Source organism: Podarcis cretensis (assembly GCF_951804945.1).
Source record: "Podarcis cretensis genome assembly, chromosome: 3".
NCBI lineage: Eukaryota > Metazoa > Chordata > Lepidosauria > Squamata > Lacertidae > Podarcis > Podarcis cretensis.
This window is the reverse complement of record NC_137172.1, coordinates 56,803,613-56,817,632: the sequence shown is the minus strand read 5'-3', so window position 1 is coordinate 56,817,632 and position 14,020 is coordinate 56,803,613. Positions and strand designations below refer to the sequence as shown.

Sequence of the window (14,020 nt, the reverse complement as noted above, 5' to 3'; positions counted from 1 at the left end):
CTTGGCCTCTTGTAAAAGATGAGTAAGATTATTAGTTCCATATTAGTTTTAATTTTTCTACCCATCTTTCAAATATTAGCTCTGAGTTGGAGATGTGAACAGCTCTTCCTAGAAAAGGTACAGGAAAAGGGCACCAAAATGAAAAGGGAGCTGAAGTAACTCCCATACTAAGATATGTTGCAACATTTGGGTCTTCTTAATTTACAAAAAAGGTAAGAGGGGACATGCTAGAGGTGTATAAAATAATGTCTGGTGTGAAGAGAGATGTTTTCTTGCTCTTTCATACTACTAGCTAATAGCCAGGTTCATTGAATAAGGCTGAAAGGTGGGAGATTCAAGACAGGAACTGTTCACGCACTGCATAGTTAAACTGTGGAATTCACCATCACAAGATGTGGTGATGGCAACAAAGTTAAAAGGTAAAGGTACCCCTGCCCGTACGGGCCAGTCTTGACAGACTCTGGGGTTGTGCGCCCATCTCACTTAAGAGGCCAGGGGCCAGCGCTGTCCGGAGACACTTCTGGGTCACGTGGCCAGCGTGACATCGCTGCTCTGGCGAGCCAGAGCCGCACACGGAAACGCCATTTACCTTCCCGCTGGTAAGCGGTCCCTATTTATCTACTTGCACCCGGAGGTGCTTTCGAACTGCTAGGTTGGCAGGCGCTGGGACCGAGCAGCGGGAGCGCACCCCGCCGCAGGGATTCAAACCGCCGACCTTTCGATCGGCAAGTCCTAGGCGCTGAGGCTTTAACCCACAGCGCCACCTGCGTCCCGGCAACAAAGTTAGACAGCTTAAAAAGGTGATTAGACAAATTCACAGAAGATAAGGCTATTAATGACTACTAGCAAAGATGCTATAGGCCACCTTCAGGATCAGAGGCAGCATGCCTCAGTTGTTTGCAAACAACAATAGGGAAAGATCTATTGCCCTAGTGTCCTTTTTGTGAGCCTTACAGGCAAGTCTAGCTAGCCACGTGGGAGCAACAGAATGTTGGACTAGATCGGCCTTTGGTCTGATTCAGCAGGGCTCTTGATCAAATGTGAAACGTGTGTTAAAAATCAAGAAACTTGTTTCATTACCCACTATAGATTGATGGACAGACAGACCAAGAATGTACCAAAGTTATTTGGTGATTGCAGTGGTTCAATCTTAGGTCTGTAAATAATAAGGTGTCTACCCGCCCCCGCCAACAACTCTTTTAGAATGAATAAATAAATACTGTCTTGTTTTTATTGCAAATACCTGTGATACCTAAACAAGCTCAGGTGTGTTGGGGGGCTTTTTACAGTCCAATGTATATATTTTTTCTTAAATAAAGAAAAGATATGCTAAAACTTAAACCAGGAGAAAGAAGATTCACAGAAATATTAATGTTGCTACTTGGTCATTAAGATAAAGGATCAAGATCATGGTATGAAAGGAAAACCAAATACAGAATCCTCCACATGTACGACACCCACAAAGTAAGACATATAATCCAGACCGCATTGCTCCCCCAACAGGGAGATCCAGGAGCAAACATAGTCCCCAGAAGAGAATACAAGCTCTTCTGAGCTACAGTGAGCTACAAGCTTGAATGTAATAGTTATTCCAAAGCAGTCCCAATTATTTCAGTGGGTTTAATTCTCAAACAAACAGTGGTGGTTTATCAGTGTAAGCAGTAAGGCCATCATTTTCTCCAATGCATATTCGTAGCTCTCTTTAGAATACATCAGAGATCAAGAAAATATTTGGGGGTTGGGCTGGGGGGGGGATCCAGCAAAAATATAAAATATGATAGGAAACAGCCTGGCACTCTGAACTGCTTCTGTACACTTTGTGTATTAAGCATCCTATCTGTAGAATTATTTAAAAGTTTGCAAAACTGAAACATATTGTCTGAACTTAAGGACTGAAAGGTAGGTTTGAAGGTTCCATTAGCACAAATAACACAATATTAGAGCACTACAGGGTCATTCCAGCTAAACGCTTAACAGGCTCAGCTTTTAAAAAAAGAAGTGAAAATACTCTGACAGAGTCTACAAAGACACAGTGCTGAAAAATGACACCAAGCAATTGCTGCCAACAAAACCATGTCAGAACAAACAAAATGCCACATACAGAGAGACAGAGAAGGGGAATAGTCATTAACAGTGAGCACCATCCCTAAAGGCATATATTCTTGCTACAACATTCATATAGAAAGACACATCCAGTACACGGGGGGGGGGGGGGGGGATAGAGCACCATGAGGAAAAGAGCAGATGGCACCACATACTAATGCAAATGAAATTAACATACACAACTCTCCATTGCTACCACCATGGTGATCTCAAAAGACAAAACAGATCTGCAAGACAAACAAGTACCCTGTTGCTGGCACAAATGAACATTAGCATGACACAACAACAGCACATGGCTCAATAGGCCAAGAGAAAAAAGCACAGACTAGCTCAGTCTCTGTTCTTCTCTCCTACAGACGAAAAGGACCATCTCCACTATGCAAGAAACAGGAATTATCACAAAGGGATGTGGGTGGTGCTGTGGTCTAAACCACAGAGCCTAGGGCTTGCTGATCAGAAGGTCGGCAGTTTGAATCACTGCGACGGGGTGAACTCCTGTTGCTCGGTCCCTGCTCCTGCCAACCTAACAGTTCGAAAGCACGTCAAAGTGCAAGTAGATAAATAGGTACTGCTCCGGCGGGAAAGTAAACGACGTTTCTGTGCGCTGCTCTGGTTTGCCAGAAGCGGCTTAGTCGTGCTAGCCACATGACCTGGAAGCTGTACGCCGGCTCCCTCAGCCAGTAAAGCGAGATGAACGCTGCAATCCCAGACCGTCAGGGGTCCCTTTACCTTTAGGAATTATCACACCTGAAATCCTAAATGTCTTACACAGAAAATATTCTACTATTTCCCACCAAATTCTGAGAATCCCCAAGAGTACTGTTCAGTGTTCATAGAGGGGTATTTCCAGATGCACAGAGAAAGGGGGAAAGGCAACACTGTACAGAAAACCTCGCAACCTCCATGGGGGTTACATTTCAGGGATAGCAACTAAAGCCAAAATCAAAAACAGTCAAACCTCATTGGGTTCAAAAGCCTTTTTTCCTGGAACTATGTCCCCTTTCCAATTTTTTTAAACTGCCACACACTTAAATCTGAATGTGCGTAAGTTAAATACATTTAAGTTGCAGGTTTGCTGTTACTACATTTAGAAAGAAAATCATTTTCATGCATTAAGCTTCTTACAGTACTTGAATGACTTCTGATTGTTTCAACCTGACAATGTAGATCAGTCTTGGGCTACTACATGACCACTCCCGCTAGGAAATTTGCCTTGCTTCTGTATCTCTTTAGTACAATAACTACAACCCGTCATCTCATTACTAAAATCACAAATGACTGATTTAATCTCCATACCAACCTTGTTGAGTGAATTTATGAAACGTGTTTGACACATTTGTATCCTAGTTTCCTTCCAAGGAGTTGAGAACAGCATACATACAATTTATCAGATGAGGGCCAATAAACTGAGACTGAATCCCAATTAAAATATGAGGTTTTGTGGCTTGGTTGTTTCAAGATCCAAGAATTAAGCAGGTGCATTGATTAATATCCCAGATTAATCTCCCAATTAATACTCAATTGACTCTGCACTGAGAAAATTTCTGCTTATCATTTTAAGTCAGCTTCAACCAAGCTTGATTGGCTCCACTGCTGTTAGTGTTCAGGAGATTTTCAAAGCAGCATCTGACAACTGGGCTTGCAGCAACTGAGTTGAAAATGACTACATCAGTTTACAGTGGTACCTCTGGATGCGAATGGGATCCGTTCTGGAGCCCTGTTTGCATCCTGAAGCGAACGCAACCCACGTCTACGCGTGTCATGATTCGCCACTTCTGCACATGACGCCATTTTGAGCGCCTGCACATGCACGAGCAGCAAAACCCAGAAGTAACGGCCTCCATTACTTCCGGGTCGCCGCAAAAACGCTCAACCTGAAACACATTTAACCCGAGGTATGACTGTATATTCATAGCAGTGCTATAGGTTCATTCATCCTCTGCTAGTGCCAAGCTTAATCTTCAAGTCTGCATTCCTAGTCTGGTATTTGTCACCTCCCTAAACCTTTACTTAGATCCCATGTTGACTGTAACTGGCTACTAATCCATGGGCAAAAGCAGCTTTTCAGATTACATTCTTTCTCTGGGCATCTGTTGGTCAATCCTCAAAGTGCCAGTTAGCTGTAAATCTTTCAATTCGTGGTACTGTCACTGATCAACACTAATGCCTATAGTTCCAGGAATTCCGTGCAATTCATTTTGCTTTGGGGGATTTTCCTCACATGGCAGGAATCACTTTACAAAGGCAGGCTGCATTAAAATTGCAACACCATTTGAAAAGAGGTACCATTTGCAAGGCCATGGTTCAAAATGGTCAGGTTGAAGAATTGCTGAAAAAGAAGTTGGTGATACAATTCCCCAGTCTTTTTGAATTTCAAAATATCACAAACAAATCATACTAGCAATCCAATTCTGATACATATTCTTCAGCAACAATATTACTGTAACATGCTGGCTGATCTATTGACCCATCTCTTGCTTTTGGCTATGAGACTGGTACAAGAAAACTCCTAAAGCTATGATAAAAACCAGACACACATGATTTGCCTGATGAATTCCTGTCCTTCTCAAGAGCAGGGGGAAGCCAACTCTAGGCAATATTTGCCTCAGGTAGATACAGTCAATGAGCAATTCCCTTTTCAGGATCTTTGGATCTAAATCTATAGTTGTGTGTGATTTTAGCACACATTCAGTCCGATTTCTCAGAATCAGACAGCACATTCAGCTTGCATTTATGTGTTGGTGGCTTTGCCATTTTAAGTTTGAAGCTTTAATTTCTAATTCTTAGTACTAAAGAAAGAAGAGACTCACCTCTGGCTTTGGAACAAAAGCTCGACCTGGAATTGTGAAACACTTGTGAACAGTGCACAAGTACTGAGACATAATGGAAAGTCTGCTTCGCTGCCTGGCTCCTGTACTAGCTGTCAATCTCTGTGAAAGAAAACACTTTTTGGTGAGTAAATTCATTCCAGCTAATTAAGCATTAACTGCTAGAAATTTAACAGGTGATATTTAACTCGCTAAAAACAGAAAAGACTTTCAGAACATTCTCTTAATCAGAAAAATGACGAAAAAGCTTCTGAAGATGTCCATTAATGTCTAAGAAGGGCATGCATTTTTTTTATTTATGTACCGCCCTTCACACAAGCCACAGGCCTATAGATAGGCATATGATAGGCATATAGATTTTTAAAACCAATAATCCTTAAAAACACGTAACAAAGCGAAGGGCCCAAGCTGGGCTGGAAAGGACAATCCCAGCCACAAGCGGCTTGCAGTCCATGCTAATCAATGCCAAGAGCAAACCCTTTTTTCAAGAGGGATCAGCACAGCTCAAGAACACAACTGGAACCAATCCCAATAGGGCTTCCACTTAGCATCTAAGTTAGGCCTACTGGACCAATTTTGACCAATGGCCCAGATATCCCCATATCTATGATGCAAGTAGTGAACATAACTTCACTATGGGTCTCTTATACAGTCATACCTCGGGTTGAATGTGCTTCAGGATGAGCGCATTCAGGTTGCGCTCCGCGGCAACCCGGAAGTAACGGAGCGCGTTACTTCCCAGTTTCACCACTTGTGCATGCGCAGACGCTCAAAATGACGTCACACGCATGCGCAGAAGCGCCGGAAAGTGACCTGCGCACGCGCATACACGGGATCCCGTTCGCTCTTGAGGTACCACTGTACAAACAGAAAAGGTCCCTTTGTTTGCTAAAGAGTTTTTCATCTAGCAAAGGTATCAGATAATGAAAGATGAAATAAGTTTTCACCAATTCCCCCTTCGCCCTAAAGCTCCCAGCACCATTATCCACAATGTACTGAAGGGTTTCCCAACCCACCAGATCAGATCTTTGGGAGACAAAGGAGGCAATTGGCAAAAATCACCTATTCTGTTAATGGAGGATCTGTTGGGTCAAAAGCCCTTCTGCAAACGGATCTGCATAACTGCATTCCACATGTTATTCCTGGGACTGGACACTTGGAGCTTATTACTGCAGTGTAATGTTATCTGCAGTGGCATATCTGAGCTCAGTTCAAGATACTGGTCCTTGAAATAATGCCTTCTGAACTGGGTATTTGGATGAGTCCTCTATATACGCCTCATGTATTCCATTTAACACATGAAGACTGTAGTTTGGTGTATGTCTATCAGAAACAAGCTCTTTCCAACAGGCAAGCTCTCCCCAGTAATTTCAGGCATCAGGCTTTTTCAGAAATCTTTAGGGACTGGCTAAAGTTGTCTTTAGGGACTTATTTCTATGGTTGCATTTACAAAAAAAGAACAATGTTGGGCCAGAAGCAGAGAAACAAGAATTAAAATCTTCTCTTAGTCATGAAGATCAGACATTGCATCCCTCATCTCTCTCAGGGAAACCTACTTCACAGGGATATTGTGAAAATAATGAAAGGAGGAATAATATACAAAAGCCTGAGCTCTTTGAAGGAAGGACTGAATAAAGATGTACTTAAACTTGAAAGTGTGGGGAGAAAAGCTTTTAAAGACCAGAAAACTTCCACCAAATCTAGCTCATTCTATTACCATGATCACACCACTGCATTTCCTGTAGCTTTGTTCCTAGCAGACAAGCACAAGAAACTCACTGTGGATGCTATTTTCCATCTCATTTAAGCTACATTTTGTGCAGAAGCACTATAATCTACATGTCACACATAAGGGAAAAAATTGATCACATATACAGCTGGTTACAGCTATATAAAGCACAGACTCTTTATTTCCTCCTAGCTGCCAACATACTGTTCCCTTTCATTTCCAACCTATTTCAGAATTACAAATCTCATCCACTGGCCAGATCACTAAGCTTAGAAAGCAGTTCACACTATCAAATATTTCAGCAAATCCAACACAACATTTGTGCCAGAAACCACGTGGATTGAAAACTGATAAAAGGGATTTGTTTTGTCTCACAACTGCAGCATCTTAAGAGGTTGGTGCTGATGATGATCCTTATATCATGGCAATAACATTAGGGACTAATACAGTGGTGCCTCGCAAGACAAAATTAATTCGTTCCGCAAGTTTTTTCTTCTTGCAAGTTTTTCGTCTTGCAAAGCACGGTTTCCCATAGGAATGCATTGAAAATCAATCAATGCGTTCCTATGGAAACCGCCTTCAGACCAGGTCCGGGGACAGTCTGTCCCCCGACCTCTTCTGAAGGCTGGGGGGGGGGGGACAAGGGCTTTTCTTCCCACCGCCAGCCTTCAGAAGGCTGTTCTGAAGGCTGGCGGTGGGAAGAAAAGCCCTTCTCCCCACCTCCTGCCCCGCAAGCTCCGGGGACAGGAGGGCTTCGCTGCCGACCCCCAGCATTTTAAAAGCCCCTGGGACAGCGGAGACTTCTCCACTGTCCCGGGGCGATCTTAAAATGCTGGTGGGCGGCAGCGAAGCCTTCGCTGCCGACCCCCAGCATTTTAAAAGCCCCCGGGACAGCAGAGGTCTTCTGAAGGCAGGTGGTGGTCGAAAGTCTTTGCTCCCCCCCGCTTGCCTTCAAAAGCCGTCCTGGATAGCGGAGAAACGCGCTGCGCTTTTAAAATGCTGGTGGTGGGGAGCAAAGCCTTTCGGCCCCCGCCGGCCTTCCTGGACCTCTTCTGAAGGCCGGAGGGGGGCGAAAGGCTTTGCTCCCCACCGCCAGCATTTAAAAGAGGTCCCCGGAGATTTCCCTATGGGCTTTCTTCTTGCGAAGCAAGCCCATAGGGAAATTCGTCTTGCGGAACGACTCAAAAACGGAAAACTCTTTCGTCTTGCAAGTTTTTCGTTTTGCGAGGCGTTCGTCTTCCGAGGCACCACTGTATTCAACATTCATAAATTGCACTATGTAAGATGCAATATATAAAAGGCCATCTTCAATACCAAATATGACTGAAACAGTGACTTCAAGGTGCTGGTAGCATACACACATCCAAGGGGAGGAAGTGCCACAGACAAGGTGCCACTACAGAAATTAGCTCATTCAGTGTCACTACACTGGGCAGCTTTCACTAGTGGTGAAAGAGTCTTCACTGCATTTCTTAAGGCTCCAGCAAGATCATATAGGGAGAGGAACTTGCTCAAGTATTTGGATGCCAAGTGGTTTAGAACTTTATAAGTTAACAACATTTTGAACTGGGGTTGGTAGTGTATAGGCAGCCAGTGCGGATTCTGCAGAACTGGAGATACGTTCTCCTAGTACGTTGTACTAATAAAATTTCTGGTGGCCATACTGTAAGTTTCTGCTTCCAGACCATGTTGAAAGATAGCTTCAAAAGAGTGCATTACAGTAATCTAGTTGAAAGGTTAACAGAGGATGGATTACTGTGGCAAAGTTATTCTGGTCCTGGAGTGGTTGTAGCTTGTGAACGAGCTGCAGCTAGAAATAGGCACTCCTTGCCACTAACACCACCTGGGCGTCAAAAGACAATGATGGATCAAGAAGTACCCCTAAACAATGTACCAGCTCCTTTGGGAGGAGCACAACCCTGTCAAGACTAGGCTATCTTATAAATTTCTGGAGAAGAGAACCAATCAACAGTTTAGCTTAGATATGCCTTAATTTAGAGAATTTGTACTTGCAGAGTTGCCCTGCTAAAATAGTGAGCAAACTCTGCCATCAACCAAATTTTGGGCGACCAATGTTGAAGTCAGAAAATAAAGTTAGGAGTGTAATTCCAGTCACAACATTTAGTTACTTTTATAGCTCAGTGCATAGGAGGCATGCATGAAGAACCCATGGGATCACCAGAAGAAGGGTTCAAGTCTGTAAGAATACTGCAGGAGAGTTATTTTGCTGCTAGTATGAGGGGAACAAGCTTTTTTTCAAAGGAGGGGACCACAGTCCCAAGGAAAAACAGAACCCACAACAAGAAGCACAAGGGTCCACCACCACATACTCTTTCCAAAATCGAATTATTGCCACATACTTCCATAAGAGGTGCACCGTATCTGCCACAGGTGACTTTCAAAGGCAGAACCTATTATGTATGGATTTACATACTAAACAGGCACAGTGTTGGTCCCAACTTTCCACCCAACTCTTGCTCTTTCCCCACAAAAAGAAACCCTGATCTCTTGCCATATACTAGATTAACCCATTTTTGTCCCTACTCTGGAAGTTTATTGCAAGCTTTTTGATTATGCTTGCACAAATGTATTGTTAATGCAAGTCCCCCCCCCCCCGCAACAAAAAAACACCATATAGCACTGTGCTCAAATAGCCTGGGGGACTCATGGGTAGGATCGTTCTGTGGGACTCTGATATGCATAGTCTAAGTCAGCTACTTTGACAGATGTCTCTAGTTTTTGTCAGGACTTGCTTATGAAACTACTACTACTACTACTAGTAGTAATAATACTAGTAGTACTAAGCTATTTATTTATTTATTTATTTTGTTTATTTTTATTTAGGAAGAAGACAAAGAAATGGATTCCCCTTGGAATGGTTGTGGATGAAAGTGGTAATGGTTCCACTACTATGTTTTCGTCCTAAGAATGAATTCAGTAAACCGAAAAGCCAGAACTAAGGAACTTCAAAATAATACCTCTTGCACTTGGAAGAATTTAGTCTAACTTTTATATTAGCATAGCATGCAATATAATTTTTGTTACAAAAAGTTTTTCCCTACAAATCTTGAAGATTGAAAGAGCAACACACTAAGACGTACAGCAGGGGTCAGCAACATGTGGCCTAGGGGCCAGATGCAGCCCACGAAGACCGTTTTACCAGGCCACGAATCATCCCTGAACCAAGCTAAACCGGCGCAGTGCAGGGACTTGCTGAGCAGTGCCAGAAATCGTGTCTGCGCATGTGCAGATACCGGAAATCGTTTCTGCGCATGCCCAGACGCCTAAAATAGCTTCTGCGCAGGTGTGATTTTTGGTGTCTGGGCATGCACAGAAGCGATTTCCGGCACTGTGGACATGCGCAGATGCTGTTTCCAGCGTCACGCTGCGCCGGTCTGGCCCACGGACAATCTCCGCAGGAGTGATCCACCCCATGGCCGGTAAGCCTTGCTGACCCCTGACGTACAGCATTTTAAATGTCTCAAAAAACACAGAAGCAAAATACAACTAAGACATTTCTTAATTTACATATTAGATCTGTTTCTGGTTTAATAATTTATAAGGAAGTAAGAAGCAAACTTACCTCCCCAACTTCCTTCTGAAAGGTCAATGTCATCTGTGTTCTACCATATCTAAAAGGTCCATCTCTCTTTGATATATTCTCAAGCCACTTGATTATTAGGGGAGTTGAAACACTAAAAGGTAGATTTCCTATAATATGTATGTCTGGTGGATCTATAAGAAAGTGTGAAAGAAAACATTTTTTCATATCTCTATGTGATTAATTGATATTTATGTAAGAATGAAACACATTTTCACTATGGGTGGGAATTGGTCATAAGATTTGACTTATCTCTGCACCTATGGGAAGCAACCTTCCTTTGGGCTTCCTTTGCTCTGTGCATTTCCATTATCTGGGACCATTAATTAGATCTGTTAAAAATGAACCTGTTTCTCCCCGCCTCCAAATTACTAAAAATAGCAATATATTTCCCCTTTTTCATATAAGGAGATGACATTTGCAGACATATGAACCCCTCCAAAATGGTTTAAGTCTGCCAACTGGTAGGCAGATACATCCAGCAACCCTATTTTTACTATAGAGAATACAAACTATTCATTACCACCTGAATATTTTAGCATGCCTGACGAGACATTTAGTGTCATGTCTAGTTTAGCGCTATGTTTGCTGAAAGATTCACACATCACACTGATGAAGCCTTGTCAAGGTATATGTAACCAACCAAAATAAATACAAAAGAAAGTTTAAAAAATCTATTGGAAGGGACCTGTCACAACTTGCTTGGGTTAGGCCCAGAAAAAATTCTGAGAGTCCCATACATTTTGTTTCTTTGTTGTTGTTTTTTAAAGTACACATTTTATTCAGGTGAATGTTAAAAAATGTGCAACAGATCTCCAAAATCTTTTTTTCCCTGTAATTTTTTTTTATTGGCTGAGGTTTCTGCCAAAAGTTAGGGTAGTAGGAAGGTTCAGTTTATTTTTCATAATGAGAATGCACTGTCCCTTCCTTTAGTAGCTTCTCAAGTTAAAAAGACACAAATGTTCAATCAATTACTAGTTTTTTAAATATCTGCATATGCCACTAAAAGTGCAATCACCAACAGCTAAAAATATTTGATAGCAGGGTGGAAAGTGAATTATCTGAACCACAGTGGGAGAAGACCTGCAGATCAGGAATTTGAGACAAGTTTAAAATGGCAGTCTGGGAATGATAGGATAGAATGGGAGAAGAAGTCTTCCTATCATCAATGTCTTCCATTTCCTCTCTAAACACACGAGATGTAACCAGCTGTGTTCTTAGATAAATAAGGTATACTATTCATAGTATCAAATTATAAATTTCAATGGAAGTAACTCATAAAGTTCAACAAATGAACAAAGCAGAAGACCTGGTGGATCAGATCATTCTTTAGTCAGTTCATGCATAAGGTCCATCCGTGTAATGGTGACTATTCCATCTGTCTGTTCATAAAGTCCAAAAAATCCACATGAAAGGTTGATACAGTTCCACAAAATCCTTACACAGAGTCCAGACAAGGATTTCCAGAATATTGGCCTTGTTTCACCGTCCTGGGCTTTATCAGTACTTAAAGCTCTAAGTAATGCAAATAAATACAAGATCATGATCTCACACATTTTACAGCAAAAATAATATAAATATAATATAAAACCATAAACAACTGTGCATACCACATGTGACATTACAGGACAGTGGATCTTATGGAATAACAGTAGCTGCGGTAAGTAGCAACTGTTACAAAGTAGGGTTATATGGACAAGCACAAAATTGATTGCATTACAGGTGTTGGCAATCCACAGATACAAAATATCTTTCTTAAAGTGACCCATATGGCACAGCAAAAGTAAAACCAAACTTAATCCATGTTCAGATGATATACATGTAAACATTAATACAAACTCATACATAAATGTAAACAATTTTTGGATCTAAAGTAATGGCAATCCACAGGTGCACAATTAAGTACTCAATTAAGTACTCACTTGGAAACAAACTTAGTCCATGCTACATGTAAACATTAGTACAAATTCACACAAAAAACAACTATAATCACTTTCAGTATTCAGACCTGAGGGATGTAAGGAATTGAATAAGAAAATAAACCAAGTTTCTTTCTGCATAAGGATTTTTTTAGCTTGTTCTACAGGACCTGAATACGTACAAATTACAAAAAATGTCAAGTCCTCATTGGAATGAGATGCTTCAATAAAATGTTGCACTAAAGAAGCATCTATTACATTGTTCCTGATCCTAGATTGGTGTTCTGATATTCTTACTTATCCACAGGGACATCTAATCATGTACAAGCATTTGCCACATGTACTAATCCACGTGTAATTTACGTGATTAGATGTCCCTGTGGATTGTTGTATGTAGGTCATACTCTCAGACCTATCAAAGTAAGAATGAGAAGCATCTCATTCCGATGAGGACTTGACATTTGTTGAACTTTATGAGTTACTTCCTTTGAAATTTATAATTTGATACTATGAATAGTATACCTTATTTATCTAAGAACACAGCCGGTTATGTCTCGTTTGAGTATGCTTTACATGACCATAGGTTTGTTTGTTGTTGTTTTCCATTTCCTCTCAGCAAGAATTAAACAGCTAGAAAGGAAACACCAAACTTCTAAACAAGAGTGAAACCAAGTGTCAGAAACTGGTAAATACCTTGAAATTGCATCTATACACTGTCAGAAGAACATGTGTAGAAAAATGACTGCTTCACAAGGTATTCACCAACCAGAAACAATATCCACAATTGCTTTGAGGAAGCATAATGTTGAGACAAGTATACCAGTCTTCTAGCACTCACAGATAACCGAAAATATACAGACCACTGAATGTTCCATTCATCCAATAAGCAGCTAGCCATTTTGATTACAGAAATCTTTTTTAAAAAACAGTATTCTGAATCACTGTAGTTCTAGCATACTAACCATCTTCCCAGTTCTTCATAAGGTGTTCTGGAAAAGCTTTGCCTAATTTATTATACGTTAAAATGTCTCCATGAACAATACGAACTTTTCCTGGAGCTGCATCAGACAACATCTGTGATTTTTCAAAGAAAAAAAAAGCAAGAATAAGAGAAGGAAGGGGGGGAATAAAGTATAGAAAGAAGAAGAGACAGAGACTACAAAGTCCTCTATCACAAATATATCTTAACTCTTATTCCACACACAGAAGAGTGAACCCTCTCAGCTCTCACCAGGGACCTTCCCGCTCTTCCCCCAACCTCCCACCCTGGGAGATCCTCTCGACCCTGCCCCTCACGTAGGGGTCTTCATTTTCCATCCATCACCTTCCTGTGTGTATCTTTATATCAAAGCACGAACATGGGACAGATAAAGGCCTCAGTATTCGTGATTAAGGGTGAGACTCAGATCATATTTACTGGAAAGTGAATACACTTAAAAAACTAACTACCTGCTGAATAAACAGGACTGTGGCAAAACAACTGAAATGTTATTTGGCACAGACTTAATAGGGTATCCAACTTTTAAAATAGGATATTCAATGTTTAAAACAGCTAAAATTGGAAAATTACTATCAAAAGTCTTGTAAAACATTTGGATACCTGAAGCCCTGGAATAAAACGAGGATCTTTCTCAATTAACAGGACTTCTGCAACACCAGCATTCAAAATAGATCTTGTGATTCCTCCTGGCCCAGGGCCTACCTCACACACATGCGCATCTTTCAGACTGCCAGCTTTTCTCACTATCTTATCTGCAAGAAAGGACACACAAATTAGTTCATCCTCAATGCACAGAGCTCATTAAGAAAAGCAGTTCAATGAGTTCATTTCAGAATGGAA

General features: G+C 41.4%; 1 protein-coding gene across 2 annotated transcripts in view; it reads right to left on the bottom strand.

Moving 5' to 3' along the window:
- Positions 1–14,020, bottom strand: part of TFB1M (transcription factor B1, mitochondrial) — a 31,607-nt gene that overhangs the window by 13,772 nt on the left and 3,815 nt on the right. For both annotated transcript variants that reach the window (XM_079971568.1, XM_079971569.1), the window contains 4 exons: positions 13,781–13,932; positions 13,143–13,254; positions 10,244–10,395; positions 4,914–5,033 (listed from right to left, as the gene is read on the bottom strand). In XM_079971568.1, the coding sequence (XP_079827694.1) occupies positions 4,914–5,033; positions 10,244–10,395; positions 13,143–13,254; positions 13,781–13,932 (536 nt within the window). The remainder of the gene's footprint in view (positions 1–4,913; positions 5,034–10,243; positions 10,396–13,142; positions 13,255–13,780; positions 13,933–14,020) is intronic.